The sequence below is a fragment of the Pezoporus occidentalis genome, unplaced genomic scaffold (assembly GCF_034315485.1).
Source record: "Pezoporus occidentalis ecotype Australia unplaced genomic scaffold, CSIRO_AGI_Poc_V1 ctg152, whole genome shotgun sequence".
NCBI classification, from domain to species: domain Eukaryota; kingdom Metazoa; phylum Chordata; class Aves; order Psittaciformes; family Psittacidae; genus Pezoporus; species Pezoporus occidentalis.
This window is the reverse complement of record NW_026913339.1, coordinates 306,240-319,807: the sequence shown is the minus strand read 5'-3', so window position 1 is coordinate 319,807 and position 13,568 is coordinate 306,240. Positions and strand designations below refer to the sequence as shown.

Here is a 13,568-nt window from a genome sequence, read left to right as displayed (position 1 = left end):
GAGAAAAGGGAATTCCAGATGTGTTTTGGGTTGCAAATAGCTAGCTCTGCCAATGACTTCTGATGATTTTTACTGGCGCTTAAACTTCACCCCAAATATCCAACTGGCTCTCCTCAGCCTGAATCAGTATGTTTTCCTTAAACTAAGCATTTGTACTCTTCAAACTAATTTAGTTCAAAGACAGAGTAGGCAAAAGACACAGGCTAAATTTGTCATATGGCTTAGAGATGGGCTTGAATGAAAATTAGAACATGAACTAAATCTGGATACACATCTGTGTTCTACCTGCATTTTAATATAAATACAGGTTCTCTCAAATGAAAAGAACTTGAAGAGGACTACACATAAATCCAGGGCTCACAACACAAATATGTCCCAACGTTATCAATGTATATCAACTTTATTATCTATGCACGATCTGCTTAGGACTGATTTATGTTAATTTAGCTTAGTTAAACTACACCACACACAGCCATCACTGTCTATTATGAGTTAACGTAAACTGAGATTTACTAGCATCCCAACCAGTTTAACTAAAACTGATTACAGTTAAATTACTGCAAACTGCAGGTAAAGACTTAGCTTACAAAGTTGGGCACTTCTGACCAGCTTCTTGTCCTTAAAAAGAAGTGGGTAAATAAATGGGCTTTCATGGTTGCAGTAAGAATTTCAGTTAATGAAATGGCAAGAAAAAAAAATCTCAAAAGCTTACATCTGATGTAGCTCTTAGCTTCCAACTAATTAGACAAAGCCTCAAAGCTTGGCAATTGCTATTACTGGTAACATTTACTGTCACAGCAAAATAAGTCAAGGTCTAGGAATTAAGTGACTAAAACAAAACAAAAGCCAAACCCACAAAATCACAGAAGTCACATAATAATGGAATTTTCCGTTTAAAAAAATAACGTTAAAAGGGGACTGCCTCAGCAGAGAATCACTGGAGTGTCAAAGGCTTGCATTCAAATTAGATCCACTTTCCAGTTGCAAACATTGACTCATGCAAATTAAAAACACCTAACACCTCAAACCAAAACAGATTAAAAGGCCAGGATATGGTTGTTGTTCTGTTCAGCTAAATGTTTTTCGAAGATCAAAGAACCATAATGGCTCATGGCAGCAGGGGTTCAAACTCGTGATTTCTACTCCTTGGTGTAACTAAATGCAGCTATTCCCTGTGGCAGTTACAATTAATTTGTATTTTCTGATGTATCTCTTTACAGAAATCAGGAGATTAGCTAAAAAAGATGTAAGTACAAACTTGGAAATCATTTTACTCAGCTGGGATCAAGTGCAATCACAGAGAAAAAAAAATATGTTTAAGAAGGAGATTGATCAAGCTGACTGTAAAACACTGACTTGAATTTACATGATTTGCAGAAAAAAAAAATCCTAATGTTGTATTTGGGTTGTTCAGCCTGAAGGCGAAAAGGTGCTGGGGAGACCTTTGAGCAACCTTATAGTACTTGAGGGGGGGCCTACAAGAAATCTGGAGAGGGACTTTTTACAAGGGCATGTAGGGACTGGACAAGGGGGAATGATTTTAAACTGAAGGAGGGTAGATTTAGATTAGGTATTAGTAAGTTCTTCACTATGAGGGTGGTGAGACACTGGAACAGGTTGCTCAGAGAAGCTGTGGCTTCCCCATCTCTGGCAGTGTTCAAGGCCAGGTTGGATGGGGCTTTGAGCAACCTGGTCTACTGGAAGGAGTCCTTCCCCATAGCAGTGGGGTTGGAACTATATGAGCTTTAAGGTCCCTTCCAACCCAAACCATTCTATGATTATGCAACTTCCCTTCAACCACATGCAAAAAGAAATAGCCTATATGCCAATAAATTTAGAAATACATGAGACTGATTACATCTCCTCCTCAGTGGACCTTGTTACTACAGGCTAGTACACACAAGCCATAGAGCTTTATGACAACTGAAAGAGATTTTCACCAGAAGCCTGTGTGGATGTGCGTGTCCTTCTCAGAGAGGTTACCTTGAGTGCAGGCAAGCTGAAGCCATCAGTTAGATTGTGTGCCTCCTCTTCAGAGACCTGCTCTTCGCTCAGCCCAAGACCCAGCTCCTTAAAGGGGACTACGCAGATGTAGCTGGTCACGTTGTCACTCTCCGAGTTCAGAGGGTAGGTTTAGCTGGAGTTAAGGTGGTTAACAGAGCAACTTCACCATTAAACACACAGAAAAGGAAAAAACACCTAATGAGGTTTCTTATTTCTGAAAATTTGTGTGAAAGCACCTACATTCCACCCAAATCCACCTAAATCATGTTTAATTGAACATTTTGCAATCCTTATTCAAAGCACAGGTTTTAAAGGCTCTTAGGAGGATGAGAGACAAGACATTGATAAAATAGCTACGTGTAAATACAAACACACAAAAAGAAACAAAACAGACTGATGAAAGACCCCTTTCAAGTAAGGAAAATGTCGTGAAATATTAAGTTTTCAAGAAGCAGCTCAAGTCCACCTTAAACCAGAAATCATACATGTAACAGAGGAAACAGAAAAACACTTGCATAATTTTAAGTCTAAAAGGTAGCCTATGCTATAGGTCAAACTTCAAACTCAGGATGATGGGAATTCCCTGCGAGTTCTGTCTGTGGAAGGACTGCTCACAATAACTGCTCTTTGACATGCCACATAGTACTGTGAAGAACAGGAGCTCCCAATTGTCATACCATTAATTTTATTGATTATATTGCTGTAAAACCACCATGATCTTGTCAGGAACAGCAGCAAGCTGTTATCAACGCCATTCAGCACATTTAAATTCTAAGTGAGAATATGTACATTTCCAGTCCCCAGAACTGCTTAATAAGTAGGAAGCAAACACTATACCACTGAGACCAGAAGACAGATAAAAATAATTCATTGACTAGGCAGCATTTATTTTAAAACAGCTCTAATTTTAGGCTAACCTTGTGCTGGGGAAGGAGGAGGAGGAACAGCTCAAGATTTCTGTGCATTTTGGATAGTTACCCAGTCTCAAAACAGTAAAATTTGCTTTAAAATAGGAACTTACAACTTATGGTCATAAGCACATTTGCTCCACAGAAATATATATATATATATATTAAAAAAGCAATATAAATATAATTTTATACATATTTTATACATTATATAAAAATATTTTTAAAGCAATATATATATACTTGTAAAGCATGCATGAAAATAAGGCTTTAATTTAAAATATTTGTTTCATTTATATTTCAATTTGAAAACTGAATGCTTTCATCTCTTGGTACACATAAAGCCGATAAGAAGCGCTTGCCTCTTGTCTAACTGATGTTTTCTGGGGAAGCTACAAGTCCCACCCACTTTTACTCCCAAAATTTCGACGTGCTAAATTCTCATAAGATTGAATCTGTAAAAGTGATTTGCTCAAGAAATTTTTTATCATTTCAGTAAGAACGCATTGCATTAAAAAAATCATATTCTGTGTCCCAGAAAAGAACAATGGCAAGTGTCCAGGTTCTAACCAAACACACTTCTCCCTAATTTATCCCCAAAAGAAATCCAGGAAGAAAGAAGCCTATTAAAGTGTTCAGACAAAAACCTGCAAGGCAAATTAATTAGGAGCTAATATTGTTGCCACTAGCAGCTGCCTCACATGAATGCTGTCCATTGTCAATTAACCTGACAGCAATGCCCAGCAGATGGAGCACATGGGATGAGGATGTTAACTCTGTCAGAGACTGAAAAATCTGGTCAAAACCCTTCAGGACCAGTTATCTCAGAGACTAATTACATGCCTTGTTACTCTTTTCCTGCAAGAAGACATTTCCAACAACATGAACACCATTAAAGTTTGGACACGTGAATTTCTAAGTCATGCTAAGAAAAGAATTCCAGGCAACATTTCAAATGAGTGGTTTGACCAAAGCAGTCCCTTATCAATACTATGTCCCAACTAGGGATTCCCAGCATATTCCAGCGCCTGCCTGCCTTGCCTTCCACTATCGCAGACCTCCCACCCCCATTACTATGGGATAGATGAAAGCAGAGAACTGATCCCCTGCCACCATTAGCTTCCTAAGGAGTAAACCTCTAGAAAGTTTAAGCACATACACACAAACATATACACAAACACGCTTCCTTCACGCACTTTGCTCTAAAACACAAGTATTTTAACTGCTAATGTTTTCTATTAAAGCCAAAATACAGTAACTAACCTTAGGTTAGTGAAATTTTTTTTTGTGTCTTTGTGAAAATATTTCATTCATCTGTTCAACTTACATCTCTTACTAGCTTGGGAGAAGAAAAGGCAAAACTACTTAATAATAAACTGTCAAATCCAGAATAAAATATCTGTACAGTGACTGTCTAACCTCTGCCAGGAAGCCACTCTTATTTGCCTACAGAAAAGCAAGAACAATAATGTACCCCTGTATGTAGCAATTTAATATTCAGACTTTGCTCTTCAAAAGCCCATTCCCGTCTAAAGATCGAACAGGAGGGCCTCACAATATCCTTGAGAAATCCAAACTGCCTTCTTATGAAATTCTCACCAGGCAAGAATGGATGCATTGACTGGTCAAGGAAGAAACACTGCACTGCAAATTGCCCAGTCTCTTTACTCAGGCTTTCCAGCATCAGATTTCTGATTTAGGCTTTCATGACCCAAAGAGGGTACTGCTTTTTATTTAGCTTCCTGTTTTCTTATGTGAGCTTTCTCTTTCCCAAGTTAAAAAGTATGTGTTTTTCTAACATTTCATGATGCAATAACTAATTTTTTTACAGAGGAGAAGGAAAAATGTTTCACTAGATTTACTAGAGGAAATTTGCAATCTTCCCCGTGCTCAGTGCACCCCAAAGACATAAAATATAAATATATATATATATATATACTCATTTTAAACTCATTTTAAAATACTGGTATCCAATGTCTGGTTTTGCAACGCTATTCTTCGCATTCAGAGAATGACACCTTACACTTATAACAAAATTAAAGCTTTTTTAGTTTATACAGTCCAATGCCCAGGTACTACCTATCAATATAATTCAATGGAAATGCACTGTCACACCATCTTGCATAAGATGAAGATGAGACTATTAACATAATCCAGCAAAATAAGCTATAAAATTTCCTCCATCCAGTTTGCATATAATTAAACCAGTGACTAAAGCATAGATTCCTATGACACAGAACTCACAAGGCTCTTAAGTATAAAAACATTAAGCAATTAGCATGCCAACTGAAGTACTGCCTGAGTTATTACACAATTCAATGGAGAGTGCAGAGATTTGTTGAAATGGTAGTGACCAGTCTGCACAACATCCTGTAAATACTTAATCCAAAACACCTAATTTGAGTTTAAGCCTGCTATATCCTTGTCTTCCAGATTAAAAGAGAAATACTCTTCTCTTTCCTCCCTTCTGTTCATTCTATGATTTTGAGCAATGTACTCTTTCCAATATGAACAGCTTTAGAAAATGATGAATTGTTTCTGCACGCACCCAACCGTCCCTTCACATAAAATGTAAGGAATATGTCTTTCCATCTCATTAGATTACTGGTCCACCAAGGTTTGATACAAATGCCTGGTATAAAGCTAAATTATAATTGCATCTTTTTTTTTACATAGGAACAAATTTTAATTATGACAACAGTAATTTATTCTACTCCCTGAAGGCAGCTGTCTAGCTAAAAAGGCGCACACTAGCCACAAACAAATACTGCTAAACTCCTAGTTTTATTGAAGCAAGTAAAGATATGAAGTTGATGCAACTTTGCATAGATGTTGTTTATGCAAAGTTGAGAATATCTTCTGATTTTGTGCAAAGCAGAACTTACTAAAAAGAACTGTAAAAGTCAGAATTGGCATCTCATTTCCAGATTTTGGATGGAAGATCCTTTCTGTTAATTTATCAACATTCCTTCCCTTCAATTTATCACCTCGCTCCTTTATTTAATCTCTCCAGTTCCTTTTTCTCCTTGCTCTAGGCCAGATTTCTGCTAACAATCTAATGACAGACAAGGGCATTAAAGTTGCCACAAGCAGCAGCTGTGAATGCTTTTGACATGAAGGAACCTTTGGCCCCTCCAGCGTAAAAGTTCTATTCAATTTCATGAGGCACTAGAATCTATTTGAAAGATGCCCCTTGCCATATATACCCATGCAAAACACATAACATTTACAGGCATTCATGATACACAGGGAAATATTCAAACTAAGGCAACTTGGAACTACCTTAAAGCTTCTTTTAATTATCCTGGTGGGGAGGAGGAATCCTTTACTCACATTCCTTACACTTAAGGTCTTTCCTTTTCAGTTTTCATGCACTGCAGAATTGGGCCAGCCTGCATCTCAGCTCACATGCTACCACTAGTTGTGCCACGATGTTCTTGACAAATACAAATTCTCTTTCCATTTGTCAAAAACCTATATACATGCAATGTCCATAAATTTTTCAGCCATTTATTTCTGCTGGCCCTTACTACTGTGATATCTGTGTGATAATGTGGCATAATGGTACTTTCATCTTAAAATTTTCTCAAAGACAGATCTAAAAGTCAAATTATCCAAAGTAAACAAAATTTTCTTCTCTCCCATTCCTTAATTTAAAAGCCATTCCTTAAGTTTAGTAGTTACAAAACGAGTGGACAGTCTAATACACACCAATATTCCTTGACTTGTAACTTTCCCAGCCAAGGCAACAACCTACAAACCTGTCCTAACCATTGCTACCCTTCATGCTGGAGGACACTTAAGAAGGCCATGTTAACTGACCCTGTTTTCAGATCTCTTGTCCCATGTTCTTAGAAGGGATTCTTGATTATTTCCAAGGTAGGTATCAGTTGCTCTTATAACCTGTCTGAACCAGTCAGAGTAATTTTTCTTTCTTAAGACATAACAAATACACCTTATTCCTGAGAGCTAAGAGTGAAGTCTTGAGCCCAGAAGGAGGATGCCTATCCCTACACAAGTTACTGTTTTACGAAGAAATACTCATTTCCTTCAAAGTGACTGCGCATACCAGTAGCTTTGTGTGTTCCCCTACGTGTTTACCCGTCATCACTCAGTACATCCATCCATTTGCTAGGCAGGATATACTAGTCTAGTATTATGTTCCAGGAAGACAAAAGAAGTGATTTGTCATATCAGACTTTCAACAGTCGCACTACCACCAGCTTTTGTTTCCCTGCATGTGTTCTTCCAGATCAGTAACATATCTGTTTTACTTTTTTGCTATAATTTAAGGTGAAGACATTGTTATTTCCTATATAGTACTGCAAGTACAATAAACACAAAAAAACCTTGACGTGCTAACATTAGAAAGCATGTATACAATTCACTAAAGAAATACAGATGATACTCACAAAATGGAATCTGAACCAAGTGTTCTTCTCTGATTCAGAGTTGAAATTCCTCGCTCTTAAATGAATGTCACTCAGCTTGTCTGAAACAGGAAATCAACTTACCTTTGAACACAGGGGCGTCGAGTGAAAGGCCATATTATTCAGAGAAGAGGCTATTTTGGTGCAAGGGGAAAAGATGGCTAAGATGCATTACAAAACAAAATCCTGAAGGACTCTGAAAAACATTAACAGTGCTTACACCAAGGGCACGGGTGTGAATAACTGGGTCTACATTTTCAGTGCACAGAATCTTCTCTCACACTGCACAGCACAAGCGTAAATCCCAATTTACTATGCTACCTTTTCTTTGTCTTGTTTAGGTATGTAATTAAGTACTGTCAGTTTCTAGATATACTAACTCTAAAGACTGGCCCAATTACAGGTAGGTAACTTGGAATATCTGAACTGCTCAGGTTTTGCAAAAAGGATATTTTTTCAGCATGTACAGAGTAGCCAGTCTTGAAGCTCGGAAGTTGGCTCTGACAGAGCGATAAACGGCTTTCCGGAGACCAATAAGATGCTGACTAGGATGCTGTCCAGCTTTATTAAATGGGCAAGCGGCACTGACCCTGTCAAGCAAACTTGAAAAGTAAAATGTGATACAACTGTACAGATGTCCTAAAGTATTTTTAAAAGACAGTACATCAGCTTTCTTATTCCATTACTTAGAAAACTTTTTCAAACCACTCAGTAACTATGAGAAAAAAAAAAAACCCTAATCATATCAATGATATATATAATAATATATATATTGTTGTCCAGCATATCAATGATACATTTAATCAGAATTTCAGATAAGCAGCCAGGATTCATTTGTAAACATGACCAGAACACAGGAAGCATTTGTTTTCTCCAAAGATTTCCTAAATTATACGCTAAAGGTTGACAGACCATAACATTACCTTTAGTAAAAAACTACCACAAGCCCACTGTAAACTTTGGAAATTTTAACAAATGCTTAACATATACCTCTTTATAGCCAAATCTGTTCAATATTCTTTTGCAGAAAAAATGTGCTACTACATATTGTTTTTCATACAACCCACTGTATTCTTTCAACTTTTTCCATGCTCTCTTTTCCAGGTCAACAGAGATATTATTTGAGTGGTGACACAGATTTTATCATCATGCAATGAATGGCAGCTGTGTCTGTGGGAGTCTGACAGGTAAACACATGAAATATATGCAACTATACAAGCATATTTGAAAATATACTTTGGTGTCCACATATTCAGGTGAATATACCATATAAAAGAAACTGTGCCATTTGCCTGTTAGAATATACTTCAGAATGGCTTTAGAACTGTAAGAAATTGCCTCATCTGGAAATAAACTGACTCGTGAACTGGGTGAATGTTAAATATGTCTGTGTAACAATAAGCTGTAGAAAAGGGAAAAAAAAAAAAATTCATATCCAGTTATATCTATTCATATACAGTCTGATGCCAAACTTATGACTGAGATACTGAAAATAGCCTTTACTTGCTGGGACTCTTTTTACTAGAGTCAGCTCAGGAACGGACACAGAGTGGACAACATGACAACGAATTGTGATTAATTTTTGGAGACTGGGAGCCTGCTTCTGCCATCACCTTTCCCAGGGCATGGTAAGGAGGTGATTTCATGTCTTTGGCCACTTAAAAGGGAAAAGCATATAGGATACCTGGTAAAACTGAGGTGGGCTGCTTCACTGGGAACTATTTCTGTAACCTATCTGACTGAAGAGCTGAGTAAGCCAGCAAACCTGACCCTGCTGGAAAAATGTCAGTCCTACTGCATGTGCTTAGCTGGACCACGCTGCACATTGACTGGGAGGGGAAAGAGCTTATCGCCTCACTGTCAAATATGAAAAGCAATGCAGCCCACCCAGTAAGTAAGGCTGGACCCATATAAGCATGTTAAATATGATTAACACAAGGAGATTCATGCCAAAAACTGCAGTATACTGAATATGCTAGCCAAAATACCACATTAAAATGTCTGTGTACCATATTAAATGATGTGATATTAAAATGGTTTATGTAACATCTCATAAAGTACTTTAAAACCTGAATAAAATAAACCCAAACTGTGTTAATTTCAATTTCTAAATGTAAATCTAAAATGCTAGTCTTGCCATACATTTCACTAGGGAACACAGCATGTAAAATACATGCCAATTTTTAACATTTCCCTAGCTTTTGAAGGTAACAGCTGGAAGTGTTTATGAATAAACTCTCCCATCAGTTTGTAGACTCAAGCCCTGGGTGAACTGTCAGAAGCAGGTTCAAAGAGCAAAATTCTTCTACTGTAAAAGAGAGAAAGAAATCTACGTTCTGCTACAATGATATAAGCATTTCCAGCTCCTATACAGGACAAATATAGCACAACTCATGCATAGCATGTTCTGCCAGTATTAAGCAAAACAACTTGCTTTCCTTCTGGGAGGCCTTGTTTCAGTGTTTTTTATAAAATAATTCTTTTTTATTCAAGTAATCTTAAATTAGTATAACTTGCTATTAATGTCTACGCCAGATATGCCATATCATTAAGTTCCTAATGTTTCATTTATCTTCTATATATTTTAATTGGACTTAAAAAACGTTATCAACTTTGCATACCAGCCATGAATAGCAAGAAGAAAAAAGGTTAAGGGCGAATTTCCTCTTCCCTACTGCCCCAAACCATTCTACAAGTAAAGAACAGTGACTTATTTCTCCATTGATCTCACAAGCCAAATTTTAAATAGACTCAACTTATAACAAACTTGTATAGACACATTAATAAAAACCTATTACTGTACTCCACCATGAAAGCAGTTCAATAAAGATGCTATATACACCAATATGTGTTCATAGAGCTTGATTCTAGTTTAAAATACAGTAGAAAGGAAGCATTTTGGAGAAAAGCTAATTATTTCAGTGACAAACAAGGAAATAACTACTCAATGCTTACTGCTGCAGCCTTTCATTATGTATTCCTACAGCTTCCATTTCATGATGTGTGAGACAATGGACATACTTTCATTACCCAGGGGAAATTCCAGGCTGCAACCCATGATCATTTGCAATGAGACAAATGAAGCCATTAGATAGGAATAGTGCCATTCTGCCTGAGTATAGCACTACCCTACATTGGCTACCCAATTTCTGTAATCCAGACTACTCTGGTGAGGTCTCAGCCATCTCAGCCATCTCTGCAATGCACAGCTTGTACCATGCAGACATCCCTGAAATGCCAACAATAGTGTTAAACACTTCTGAAGGCCATTCTGAAATCGGAATATCCAGTTGCCTTTGACAGCAGCTAATATAAGACGCCTGATAGTTCCCTTTCTAAGTGGCTGCTGTGGGGTTTTGGGAATGAAGGCAAAATGACTCCTGAATTGGTTAATCATATAGCAGTCACTATCACAGCAGTAAACCAGGGCACCAGTGGACAACTGACTAAAACCTCATGAAGAAAAATTTAACATTTACAGAGACAGTCAAATATCAGTTAACAAGGGGCAACAGGGTAGAATAAAGCAAAGCCACAGAGATTTCAAAGCATATGTGAATTAGCTTACAAGAACATTACAATGTACAGTGCAATAACGAGAAGAAACAGTAGTGGAATACAATGAGATTCAGGCCAAAGCTGCAGACCTGGGTTTGCTATATCAGTATTTAGCTAAGTACACCTAGCCAAAATCTGAACTCAGTACTGTTTAAATGTCAGCTTCAGTATTTTTCCACTGACAACACAGTTAATGTACATTCCAAACAATGCTGAGCTAGAAGTATGCTAGAACAGCAACACACGTATCATTGAACAGAACGCTGCGCTACCTGGTTGAAATCCCATTCCTTCAAGGATGTAAAATGACACAAGAAGATACTCATTAACTTTTACATGCAACCATTTCTATTGCCATGTGACTCTCAACTAGCATTAAGACTTCGACAAATTTACTACAGGAGAACATACAAAACTTTGTTCTGCTATGGTTTATTGTAGCAAAATTCTGGAAGAAAAAAGGTAACTCGTTTTTCAAGATCATACATGAAGTGCTATCTCAAGTAAGAATTTCAGGTGCCCTGTGCAGCAGCCATCTTTTGCTTATATGGTTGCAGAAAAGAACACTCTGGAATTAGACTTTCCTCCAGGCTAAACCAAACAAAAATCTGTACAGCACTGACTTCTTCATACTGGACAACTGCTCCAATTAGGATACTGGCACAGTCAGACTTCTCCCACTCCATCCATACTTCAAAGTCTTTGGAAAAGCTTGCCAAAGTTTTAAGTAAAGAGGCTATTAGATCAAGCATCAGCTTAAAGACCAGTATGTTTTCTGTTAATCTAAGATATGTAGCAAAAGAACAAGACACCAGCAATACAGACATTGACCACAAGTTCGTTTGCTTTAACTCAGGAAAAAATCCAAATGTTTTTCTCATCTGTAACTTGGACAAGCCCTAACAATAACTTCTTTTAAGAACCCATTTGCAAAGATAAGACTGCCTATTGCTTAACTATATGATCCTTCAGCAAAAAACCAAAACAAACCAAAACACATATCTAGGCAGACTGAAGACGTGCTTTTGCATCCCAAAGGGAGAATGAAACATTTTTTCAATGAAGCATACTGAAGGTATCTCAAGCTAGAAAATTAATTCAAAATGTTAAGTCTACAGTTTCAAACCTGCATGTAAAAACATGTGCTTGAGCACAGAATAGTTGGTCTGGCATGAACAAACAATTCCTTTGTGCACACAAGGGAATTTTTTTACTGGTTTTAGAAATCAGTTGTCTGAATTTTAGTTGTTGACACTTCCACCCTCCTTAACTGTAAGTCTAGCTGGCACAGGTACGTATCTAACCATAGGCTGCTATAAGTGAAAAGCGTACATGGCAATGAGAGTGCGTAGAAGCAGGCCTGTTGGCTTTGGGATCATCGCATACACTAAACATGTTCTCATGTCCTTTCACACAGCAAATAGGTGAAAATTGCCCAATATCTACAAGAGCTAAATAACCAGGAACGTTTTCATATCCCTTAAGCGAGATGCAAATTCAGCAGTAAAGAATTTAAGAATTTAAACACCTCATCTCTCAATGAGTAAAGTAACCTTTAGTTGAGGTGGGAAATGAGCTTTTATGGTCTTCACTGATTGCTGTGTTCTCATTACTTCAGACTGTTGTTTGTTAAATAAAAATAGAATTATGATGTCATCTTGTTTCCTAAAATATGAATGATTACTTGCAGTCAGTTTATTTACATAGATTTGGTAATAAAAGATATACACACACCCCCCCACAAACCGCCCTCTAAATGACTCCCCAAAATACCTAACTAAATTGATTCAAAATCCATTTCTTCATGTGTTTAATTGATAGCAGAGTAGCAGATTTCAGTGACATAAAAGTTTGGTGAGACTTAATTCTCCTTCAGGATGCCAGGTTTTAACAGTGAATTGTTAGAATTCATACATTTAGTATGAATGGAAATGATACTATTTTATGTGAACAAAAAGCTTTAAGTATCACGTTTTTCAGAAATTCCACTTGTTATGTGAGATGGTGCAACCAGACAATTTTAGAAGGCATCTGGCTTGAATGGATCTGTGCATTAAATAAAAGGAAATATAGACTCACAGGGTAAATCCTCTGGAAATTACTTCAGTCTCTTGAATGAGTCGTAGAGATTTCCTCACGAGATTAGTAAAAGCTCTGCTATTTGCCACTGTTTCTTCCAGCTGGATACAGTATTTTCGCAGGGACATTTGCAGCTTGGCTGTCCTCCATGTGCCCCACACTCGAAAGACTGCATAGACAAGCAGAACTAGTCCCCATAGCAGCCACGATGATTCCTTCCACCATGAGGGAAGCATAAACAGTGCACTTACAAAGGCAAGAAGCAGCGAGACATCCCTGTAAACAGAAAAAATATCATCAACTACAGATTCCTGAGGTCAAATGAGTGGCAAAATCATGAAGATTCTGGTTGCATCTGCCATTATGACATCTTATTATGGTTTTTTTATACAGGTTCTGAAGGGAGCTATAAACACTGAAAAATATTCCTAGTGGCAGATTTACATGTATATGTATATGATACTATTTGGTCAGTGTACTCTAAGGAAACATTTCTCTGGCTTTTTTATGGCACAAGGAGAAGAATAATGTACCACTTTGAAAGGTCAGTTTCTCTTACACATATGACTTAAAAAAAAAAAAAAAGAAA

General features: G+C 37.3%; 2 protein-coding genes across 8 annotated transcripts in view; both read right to left on the bottom strand.

The window, feature by feature from the left end:
- Window positions 1-13,568, bottom strand: part of METAP2 (methionyl aminopeptidase 2) — a 258,513-nt gene that overhangs the window by 83,460 nt on the left and 161,485 nt on the right. The gene's annotated exons all lie outside the window — the stretch shown is intronic.
- Window positions 1-13,568, bottom strand: part of VEZT (vezatin, adherens junctions transmembrane protein) — a 63,629-nt gene that overhangs the window by 24,028 nt on the left and 26,033 nt on the right. For 5 of the 7 annotated variants that reach the window (XR_009963336.1, XM_062611303.1, XM_062611305.1 and 2 more), the window contains 3 exons: window positions 12,980-13,255; window positions 7,795-7,944; window positions 1,984-2,131 (listed from right to left, as the gene is read on the bottom strand). Coding sequence is in view for 6 of the 7 variants with exons in the window: in XM_062611303.1 (XP_062467287.1) it covers window positions 1,984-2,131; window positions 7,795-7,944; window positions 12,980-13,255 (574 nt within the window). In the remaining variant the exon portion in view is untranslated. The remainder of the gene's footprint in view (window positions 1-1,983; window positions 2,132-7,794; window positions 7,945-12,979; window positions 13,256-13,568) is intronic. The other 2 variants (XM_062611304.1, XM_062611307.1) reach the window with 1 other exon arrangement.